Raw genomic sequence first — 11232 nt, 5'->3', positions numbered from 1 at the left:
TGAGTGAGTGAATGAGTTGTGTTAACACCGCTTTCAACAGTATTCCAGTTACATCATGGCCTGTCAGCTTAATGTGGGAGGAAAGCCTGAAGTGATGCAGGTCTCAGACGTTTACCCACAATCATAGGTTTCTGGCGTGCCCAAGGGGCGCAACTCTGCCCAGCGAATCACGGTGCCTTAGACGACTGGGCCTCTAATAAGAAATAGGTGAAACCTGTAAAGTGCAAGTACAATACGGTACGGTATTTTTGAATGATGAGTGTTTAACAAATAGTAATAAAGAAACGGGGTTGTAATCTAAATGGCCTCAAAACTCAAAAGTGAAGACGGACACAAACATGTCAAAATGGTCACAAACATAAGGTCAAAAGGGCCACCCAAAAAAGTCATAATGGCCACAGGTAAAAAGTCAGAATGACCATGATAATAATGATGTTGACTATTATATATACATCTCCACAGAGGCATCATTAAATCCATGAGACGTGTTTTAATCATGTATAGCTTGTGGCAATCACATATAGGTAAATATTGTAATGCATTTAATAAAGATTTGCATGCAGCACAGAGATATATGTTAACAGCATGCACTCTAAAAAATTGTGTTGCTGGTCGGCAGATATTACAAGCCAGTTTGCGATTATTATGTTGATGAAATTGAATCAGTTTGGCATTACCTTTCTCTAAAGCAAGAGATACAAAAATGCCACTAACATTTGTGGTGGTTTGTCATTCTTAAAGGTAGTGTTAACTAAAACAAACTGCAAAAATAAATATAGATCTAATATAACATTTTTCAAAAGAAGATTACAGAAGATAGAGTTCACTTGTTGTTTAACCAATCTCAACCGACTATTTTGGGTGGGTTATTGACCATGTTGTGAAAATATGAATAAACTTTTATCCAAATTAGGAAGCCTTTCACTGTTTTTATTGTGATACAATATTTGAGTTTGTAGTGTTTACGTAAGCTTAAAGTGAGCGCAATTAATGTTCTACGGTAACATTTGCATGATGAGTGTATACAATTAGTAGTAAAGAAATGTAAGCTTAATATATGGACATTGATGTTGTATAAATTACGAAAGTGCAAATTTACAAACCCGTAACAAACAAACAATATTTTGAGTTTGTACTATTGAAGAATTAAACTTATGGTTATTTTGCGAAGAAACCACCACCTCAGCTGGTGCATGATATAATATTAAGTGAAGAATAGTGAGAAATTATGTATGTATTAGCGCTAAAACCTGCGCCGGAGAGGTTTGGGAAAGACGGATACTGACTCGACCGTCTGACGTTTGTTGACATCAAAAGCACATGGGGAGCCTCACAACATCTGCGAAGTGACTTCCGGTTAAGGTAGGAATATAAACCATATTGTAAAAACAAATACTTACTATGAAATGTTATACATGCGATATATTGACAAGATCATAGCAACAGTATTTGTGTTTATGGCAGAATGTACTATTGACATACAGGAATATGGCGAAATGACAAAAGTAACAAAATCCTTACTCCCAATGGCGCACTACTTTCATCATGGCGACTGTTGACGATGAAGATATTGTCGATGACGAGCAACTTGAGTCTCTGCTGTCTTTTCCAGCAGATGTCCAGGAAGCTATAGATCAAGTTAGCTCATGTGCTTTCTTACTGATTTATTAAAACATACATAACTAACCTACCCATGACTGGACTATATATACAAATATATAATTATTTACGCCTGAGTGGGGAGATAACTCTGAATTATTAATGTCTTGTTTGGTGTAGTGGGCGTGCCGGTTGGCCGTGATGTAATGTCTGTGTTATGTTGAGATAATCTGATACTCACAAGATATAAGACCCTGCTAACACTTACAGCAAAATTATATGGCATCGAAGTATATCTCTCTTTAAATGAGAATACACAGTCATTGAAAATGTCTCGCAAAAAATCAAGAACATTTTTGCCCAGGCCCTCCTAAACTGTTACTACACTTACAGTAAATCCGTCGAAAGAGGAGTGATGATTATATAATGATGCATACACATAATGGTCAAACCTATATAGACTTTAGTCGTATTAGCATTTTCCTTACAAACATCATGTTGACATGTTCAAAGATATGATATAACCATAATGGTCATGTCATAAAATAGTCATCCCTCCTCTTTCTGTTTAACAGGGGCACGGGTGGCCAAGTCGCCTAAGGCGCCGTGATTCGCTGTGCAGAGTTGCGTCCCTTGGGCACGCCAGAAACCTATGATTGTGGGTTCGAAACCTGGTTCACCCCGATTATATTTCTAGGTTTGTCAGCACCATACCCGTGCTCTTGGGTTTCACCGAAGTGGTAAACGTCTAAGACCTGCATCACTTCGGGCTTTCTTCCCACATTAAGCTGACACGCCGTGATATAACTAGAATACTGTTAAAAGTGGCGTTACCCCCAACTCACTCCCTCATTTTCTGTTTAACATGGCGGGGAATAATGACAACATTGTTTCATCTTAGGTTTTGAATATGATTATTGTTTCCATTGGATGCAATATGTCATTTTGTTTCTTTCATTTCTTATGGCACATATCAGTGGAACATGTGAGGTGTCCCAATCAGGCCACCACTTGTTCCAATTAACCCCAAGCTGGGGAAGGTTGAGACATAAAATTGAAGAATTCAGTTCTTCAATTCTTCAATGATTAAATTCGCATTTGTTCACTTTGCAAAAGTTTGGTATTAAAGATTCACATGAACATGCACTAGGTCAAAGTTCTTACTTCATATAGAAAAATAGAATTTGTCCCAATGTGCCCTGGTCTCCCCTATATATAGCCTAAAGGATCTTCAATGTCAAACAGTACATGTTTCACAAATTGATGCATGACTTGCTGTTTTGTGTTTCAGGTGCTTCCAAGCAATGATCCCCTTGACAGACCAGACTTCAATCCAGTGGATTATATCAACTCACTGTTTCCTACTGAACAGTCTCTGGCAAACATAGATGATGTTGTTAATAAAATTAGGTTCAAAATAAGGTTTGTTCCACTTTAGAATACTGGTATCATGGTTTACTAGAGAGGCATATTGATAAACTCTTTTTAAATCTTGATTATACCACTTCTTCATCAGCCATCTCTGTGGTCTACGGGATAGAGCATCTGCCAGGAGAGCGGAAGGTTGTGGGATCGATCCCAGCCGTGTCATACCAAAAGATGTCAAAGATGGTACTTGTTGTTACCCTGCCTGGCGCTCAGCATTAAGGGGCTAAAACAAGGAATGCTCAGCTCAGAGTCTGTATGCTGTGTCTGAGTGGGGTATTCATGTTAAACTGCAGCAAGGTATCTCAGTGGGCAAGCACTGTAAAATCGTGAAAGTCCAATCTAGTACAAGCAAGCACACACATGCATGCATGCACGCACATCACTATATAAGTGCAATAGTCTTGAGCCTGACACTCAACCCCATTTCACCACTTCACCAATTGAAGGCTGTTTCAAGAGTAGAACAGTATACAGGTATAGACCAAGAATTAACTGTAAGAATGTAATAACAGTAAAAAAAATTTGAAAGTTGATTCAAGTGGCTTTGAGGCGTTTGGCTACAGCATCTTACTTTAGTGATCCCCTAGATCTTTGTTAAGTTACATTGTTGACAATCAAGCATGGTGTAAAGTATTCTCATATCCAAAGTTGGATTTCTATAGCATAGTTAAAGTTGGTGTTACCTATGAAACATATTTTATCGCATCACTTTAAGTCATTTTCGGTACTCAATTCACACTCTTGTGATCAAATTGGGTAGGCAAACAAATCTTTCTCGGATTGAAAAGGCTGTGTCCTTTTGCATTGTCCCTGTGACGGAAAGGGAGTACCATTTTTTTTTTTTTAGGAATGTCCTTTTTATCAAAGCTTAAGGGAATATGTTCTCTAATGCTACTTCTATGAGAATCCATCACAAAATGAATTGATAAGACTATGTACTTCATCATATCCAATTGAAATAGACTATCTGGCTAAATATATATAAGCATTTAAAAAACAACGAAAGTTTGACTCTCGTGCATGCACTGTTACGGTGCTCCAATGCAATTCAATGTGATATGTGCTTTGTGTAATGGGCCAGTGGCACCTTTCCTGAATAAATGCATTTCACTAATTAGAATAATGGTAAGGGGACAATGACTGACTGATGAGTAAGGAGACTTTTGCAAATTACAGACGCCTTGATGATGAAGTGCGGGCAGTGGTTCGGGGGCAGACAAATGTGGGTGAAGAAGGTAGACAGGCTTTGGAAGAAGCACAGAAGGCTATCCAAGATCTGTTCACCAAGATCAAGGATATCAAAGACAAGGCCGAGAAGTCGGAGGAAATGGTCAGTTGGTCATCAGCCACTCCTGTATTGACGTGTATGCAAATTAACTTGTGGTGGAACACTGTAACTATAGCCATGAGTTGTAAGCAGAGTCCAGTAAAAATGTTGTTTGTCTTATAGTGCTGGGGCGATTGATTGAATAATCGGTCAAACGGTCGATCTGGAAAGTTATATCGATTATCGATCTGCTGAAAGGCAATCTTACCCATGCTTGCCGTAAAAGGTGACTATGCTTGTTGTAAGAGACGACTATGCTTGTCGTAAGGGGCAACTATGCTTGTCGTAAGAGGCAACTAACTGGATCCGGTGGTAAGGCTCACTGACTTGGTTGATACATGTCATCGTATCGCAGTTGCGTGGATCGATGCTCATGATATCAATCACTTAATTGTCTGGTCAAATATTTACAGACCGTCGTTATGTAGTTGGAATATTGCTGAGTGCAGCATTAAACAACTAAACTCCACCCAGATAACACTAGTCCACTGGAAAGGGAGTAGTTTGACGACAAATGTTTCAGAAATTATGTCTGATAGATACTCAGAATCATTATATGGTTACCATGGTTACAGGTAAAGGAGATAACCCGAGACATCAAACAGTTGGACCATGCGAAGCGACACCTGACCTCTTCCATCACCACACTGAATCACCTACACATGCTGGTGGGAGGGGTAGATTCACTCACGTAAGCAGCCAATGCTGTACTGGTTACAGATAAAAAATGAACTACTTCGATTTTGTCTAAAGAAAGAAATCAAAACCTGTGCACAGCAAGCAGAACCTGTTTTAAATACATTTTAAGAATACTATCAGAAGTCATATGTGTGTTTTGTGTCTAATTGCTGATGTGGTCTGAGCATGCTGAATGCATGAAAAATCTCTGGAAAATTTTGAATTTTTTTTTATTGTTTGAGGTAATATGAGGCATGACTTGTATTTTAGCACAAAAAATGGTGATAGCTCAATGCTTTGAAAGCTGAACAACTTAGCATATAAAATTAAGAGTATTTCAACAGATACTCGTATATTATCTTTGTACCATACTCAGGCAGCGTGTAATAAATGTGAAGCCAGTGCTTTGACCAATGAGTGCTCAGATTACAGTGCACAAACACCAATATTTCTTGCGAAGTGTGCCTCAGACTTGCAACCATCTTCTCTACACGTTGCTTCAATATTAGGCCAAATTCTTGCTCAGTGTTGGGATGATCTGACCTGAGTGAGTTTTATGTGACTGACACTAGCTGGCCTCACTACTACATGGCATATGGACATATGTATTCACAGAAAGTGGGGAACGTAGTAGGCGTATTGGTGAAAAAGAATGTCATTCTGCTGAGAAACCTTTCGGTTTGTTGACAGCATCAATGAGCGTTGTTGTCTTTTGTCCGTCATCCGTCCATGTCCATTACCACTTAACGTTAATCCCTTCTCCAAAATCTACTGAACATATCAATGTCATCTTTAAATAAATTTCCACATGTCGAAAGTAAATTTTCCTTTTAAAAATTCAAAATGTCTGCTGCAGGACTCATTTTCGTAAAAGACTCAGCCTTCATGCCAACCTTTTCTTCTCAGAAACTATTAGACATGTTGTTTTTAGAGGATGTTCATAATATGCTCCTGTAAATAAAGTAAAGCTGAGATTTAAAGGCTTTATATGTACTGTTTTCATGCTGTAGATCATTAACACGAAGACGTCAGTACGGAGAGGTGGCCAACCTGCTTCAGGGTGTACTCAACGTGCTGGAGCACTTTGACAAGTACATGTCCATACCCCAGATCAAACTGCTGGCTGACAAGTAAGTTGCAAGTTGTATCCTCAGGCCAATGTTTCCGAGTCTTTAAAAAGTGTCCAGTATGTGGGAAACTATTTTTGGTTGAGTCTAAAATAAGACGTGAACTGTCAGTGTAAAAGTATAACAAAGTGCTCTTTCAGAATTAGTTTTGATCACACATACAGTCTGTAGAATGCCTTGGTAGAATTCTGTGTTAAGGTAATAGTTGGGTTTTTTCATAAGGCGTACATTTTTTATATTTGCTACAGTCTCTTTCAATTAATTTGTTTTACATTTCATCTCAAAAATGTTCATATACCTGATTAGTACAGAATAACTATCTTGATACATGATTACACTGTGTGGCATTTGAATAGAAACAAATGATTATGGTAATTGATATTTGATATTGATGTGATTGACATGTAGTTTGTGACCTATTTCATCAATCGTGTAGACCTTTAGAGTTTTAGCTGTTTATTCATTGCATACAGGTTAACAATATTTTCAGTTTCGAGAACTTGAATTGAGAAGTTTATTTGTCAGTTATACACCTGTACATTATGTATTTTATGTGAAACTGACAGTACTAAATGTAGTTTTGAATCAGAGTAACGCCAGTTTAGACATGGCCACTAGGCTCTCAAACTGAAGGACTAGTTTATTTTCTCCTCAAATCTGCTGTGTTACATAAGCCACGAGGCCAGATCGAGCTGTGGACTGGTGGAAATTGAAGGACTAGTTTATTTGCTCCTCAAATCTGCTATGTTACATAAGCCACAAGGCCAGATCGAGGTGTGGACTGGTGGAAATTGATGGACTAGTTTATTTTCTCCTCAAATCTGCTATGTTACATAAGCCACGAGGCCAGATCGAGCTGTGGACTGGTGGAAATTGAAGGACTAGTTTATTTTCACCTCAAATCTGCTATGTTACATAAGCCACAAGGCCAGATCGAGGTGTGGACTGGTGGAAATTGAAGGACTAGTTTATTTTCTCCTCAAATCTGCTATGTTACATAAGCCACGAGGCCAGATCGAGCTGTGGACTGGTGGAAATTGGAGGACTAGTTTATTTTCTCCTCAAATCTGCTGTGTTACATAAGCCACGAGGCCAGATCGAGCTGTGGACTGGTGGAAATTGAAGGACTAGTTTATTTTCTCCTCAAATCTGCTATGTTACATAAGCCACAAGGCCAGATCGAGGTGTGGACTGGTGGAAATTGATGGACTAGTTTATTTTCTCCTCAAATCTGCTATGTTACATAAGCCACAAGGCCAGATCGAGCTGTGGACTGGTGGAAATTGAAGGACTAGTTTATTTTCTCCTCAAATCTGCTGTGTTACATAAGCCACGAGGCCAGATCGAGCTGTGGACTGGTGGAAATTGAAGGACTAGTTTATTTTCTCCTCAAATCTGCTATGTTACATAAGCCACAAGGCCAGATCGAGCTGTGGACTGGTGGAAATTGAAGGACTAGTTTATTTTCTCCTCAAATCTGCTATGTTACATAAGCCACAAGGCCAGATCGAGCTGTGGACTGGTGGAAATTGAAGGACTAGTTTATTTTCTCCTCAAATCTGCTATGTTACATAAGCCACGAGGCCAGATCGAGCTGTGGACTGGTGGAAATATACTCATGTGGCTATGCTTGTAACACAAGAAACACTTGGATCTACATGTTGTGGGTCCTGTCAGTGATAATAAGAGGTTACTCTACAGTAGATATTGTTCTCGCTGTTGTGAACATGATCAGTGTCCAGACTTTGATAGTACTCTTATCCTTCAAGGGTGAAACAAATTCAGTCAGAACTCGGAACACAGATCATTGCTGACTTTGAAGAAGCCTTCCAGGGAGCTGGTGCCAAGGTAGGTTTCATCATCATCATGGATTGGTGTAAATACTGGTATTATATTTCTAAATACTGGTATTTCTGAATACTGGTATCATATTTCTAAATACTGCTATTTCTGAATACTGGTATTATATTTCTAAGTACTGCTATTATATTTCTAAATACGGGTATTTCTGAATACTGGTATTATATTTCTAAATACTGCTATTTCTGAATACTTGTATTATATTTCTAAATACTGGTATTATATTTCTAAATGCTGGTATTTCTGAATACTGGTATTATATTTCTAAATACAGGTATTCTATTTCTAAATGCTGGTATTTCTGAATACTGGTATTATATTTCTAAATACTGCTATTTCTGAATACTGGTATTATAATTCTAAATACTGGTATTATATTTCTAAATGCTGGTATTTCTGAATACTGGTATTATATTTCTAAATACTGCTATTTCTGAATACTGGTATTATATTTCTAAATACTGGTATTAAGTTTCTAAAAGCTGGTATTATATTTCTAAATACTGGTATAATATTTCTAAATACTGGTATTATATTTCTAAAATCTGGTAATATATTTCTAAAATCTGGTATTATATTTCTAAAGACTGGTATATTTCTAAAGACTGGTATTATATTTCTTAATACTGGTATTATATTTCTAAATGCTAGTATTGTACTTCTAAATTCTAGTATTGTACTCCTAAATACTGGTATAATATTTCTAAATACTGGTATTATATTCTAAATGCTGGAATTATATTTCTAAACAATGGTATTTTATTCTAAATACTGTTCTTATGTTCTAAACACTGGTATTATAAGCCTATAAAGATCAGAGTTAGAATATGTCTTTGGCATCCCATGCTTTCCGTAACAGGCGACTATGCTTGTCATAAGAGGCGACTAACACGATCAGGTGGTCAGGCTCGCTGACTTGGTTGATGCATATCATCGTATCCCAATTGCATAGATCGATGCTCACTGGATTGTCTGGTGCGGCGTTAAAGAACAATCAACATCAACTGGTATTATATTCTAGTGAGTGAAAGACAGCTACCATATAGGCCACATTAGGCAGCCAGGTCATTTAGAAAATTAACAGAAGGGGGCACTTTAAGTTAAATTTAATCTCAAAGGAAGATTTAATGCCTCAGGAAGATGCTATATATCCCCAACCCAGCCATCCCCTCTTCCCCTGTGTTTCAACCGTTCGGTAAGGGAATGAGAGAGTGACATGTATACTGAGTTGGTCATGTGGTTGGTGTGCGGCTCGGGGGTGCGTTTGGGTGAGCTGCTTTTGTATGAGTCAGGATAAGTGTAATGGATATTTTTTCTCTAAAGAACACATTTTGCAGTTGGAACATTATGTTCTCAATTTTATGCCTTTGTCCAAAAAAAAGATTTTTGGTTGTTGCATTTATGAGATTTTCGCCATGTTCTTTCAGTATGGGCCTAGCAATCAGAAACAGTTGAGGGAGGCGTGCTATGTGGTCAATGTACTTGACCCACGAGTGAAGCGGGACCTGCTCAGCTGGTTTGTGAAGCTGCAGCTGTCCGAGTATCTTGTGTTGTTTGCCCAGGACCAGGATGTAAGTATCACCACATTTACGTTTATCTGTAAACAATGTGACCGTGTCCGTGGTCGAGTGGTAGAGCATCCGCCGGGAGAACAGAAGGTCCTGTGTTCCATTCCCGGCTGTGTCATACCAAAAGACATTAAAAGATGGTACTTGTTGTTGCCCTGTCTGGCGTTTGGCATTAAGGGGCTAAAACAAAGAATGGTCAGCTGGGAGCCAGTATTCTGTTTCTGAGTGGGGTATTCCTGTTAAACTGACGCATGGTATTTCAGTGGGCTAGCACTTTTAATCTACATCAGTCTGGACTAGTACAAGCAGCCACACACACACACATACATGCATATCACTGCATAAGTGCAATAATCTTGGATGCGATGTTAACCGTCATTTCACCTCGCCGAAAACAATGTACATCAGCAGTTATCAATTAACTAATCTACTTTCCTTTTCCTGCCTCATCCCCTGAAAGTACACCCCACCATTGAGATACATATCATTACGAGATCACAGGTTACCAAGGCAGATAAGCCATCAATATGGTAACTCATACAAGCAAGTGACTTTGCATCGAAACATCGACTTTGTGATTTCTTACTGGCCGTCCGTCCAAATTGTATATATTTCTACAAGGAGATAGCTAGATCCTTTCACAGGGAACCCTCTTCATGGACTGTGTTCAGATGTTGCTGAGATTGCTTGAGATGACTGTGTTCAGATGTTGCTGACATTGCTTGAGATGACTGTGTTCAGATGTTGCTGACATTGCTTGAGATGACTGTGTTCAGATGTTGCTGACATTGCTTGAGATGACTGTGTTCAGATGTTGCTGACATTGCTTGAAATGACTGTGTTCAGATGTTGCTGACATTGCTTGAAATGACTGTGTTCAGATGTTGCTGACATTGCTTGAGATGACTGTGTTCAGATGTTGCTGAGATTGCTTGAGATGACTGTGTTCAGATGTTGCTGACATTGCTTGAGATGACTGTGTTCAGATATTGCTGACATTGCTTGAAATGACTGTGTTCAGATGTTGCTGACATTGCTTGAAATGACTGTGTTCAGATGTTGCTGACATTGCTTGAGATGACTGTGTTCACTGTCAGGTTGCGTGGCTGGACAAGATAGACCGGCGGTATGCCTGGATCAAGAGGACCCTGGTGGACTTTGAGGAGAAGTTCGGTCACTTGTTTCCCCCCGATTGGGAGGTCAGCGAGAGGATTTGTGTGGAGTTCTGCGACATAACCAGGTGACATTACTTGTCCTTCATTTCACCCTTTTTACCCGTGAAAATCCGAGTTGGAATTGGTCCTCAGCAACCAATCGTATCCCATTTGCATGGATTGATGCTCATGATGTTAATCACTCGATTGTCTGGTCCAGACTCGATTATTTACAGACCGCCATCATATAGCTAGAATATTACTGAATGTGGTGTTAAACAACAAACAAAAAAACATTTCACTCTTTTACTTGTTGTACGGGAAAACTAAATTAAATGCGGTTGTCACGCTCACTGACTTGGTTGATTGCATATCATCATACCACTGAGGCATGAGACATGCTCATGATATCAAACACTGGTTTGTCTGGTCCAGGACCTGTAGAACACACATGTGTTTGGATGATCATCTTTGAAGAGCTGTGTAGGAGT

General features: G+C 38.9%; 1 protein-coding gene across 1 annotated transcript in view; it reads left to right on the top strand.

The window, feature by feature from the left end:
* Positions 1-1543: 1543 nt before the first annotated feature.
* LOC139456479 (vacuolar protein sorting-associated protein 53 homolog) overlaps positions 1544-11232 on the top strand; it is a 34022-nt gene continuing 24333 nt past the window's right edge. The window contains exons 1-8 of the mRNA XM_071238210.1: positions 1544-1638; positions 2891-3021; positions 4204-4357; positions 4930-5045; positions 6043-6162; positions 7929-8007; positions 9447-9590; positions 10685-10827. Coding sequence (XP_071094311.1) covers positions 1546-1638; positions 2891-3021; positions 4204-4357; positions 4930-5045; positions 6043-6162; positions 7929-8007; positions 9447-9590; positions 10685-10827 — 980 coding nt within the window. The 5' untranslated portion in view covers positions 1544-1545. The remainder of the gene's footprint in view (positions 1639-2890; positions 3022-4203; positions 4358-4929; positions 5046-6042; positions 6163-7928; positions 8008-9446; positions 9591-10684; positions 10828-11232) is intronic.

Source organism: Haliotis cracherodii, unplaced genomic scaffold (genome assembly GCF_022045235.1).
Source record: "Haliotis cracherodii isolate W230 unplaced genomic scaffold, xgHalCrac1.p SCAF_11, whole genome shotgun sequence".
Classification (NCBI taxonomy): domain Eukaryota; kingdom Metazoa; phylum Mollusca; class Gastropoda; order Lepetellida; family Haliotidae; genus Haliotis; species Haliotis cracherodii.
Note: the sequence above shows the minus strand (reverse complement) of the source record. Positions and strands in the feature narration are given on the sequence as shown.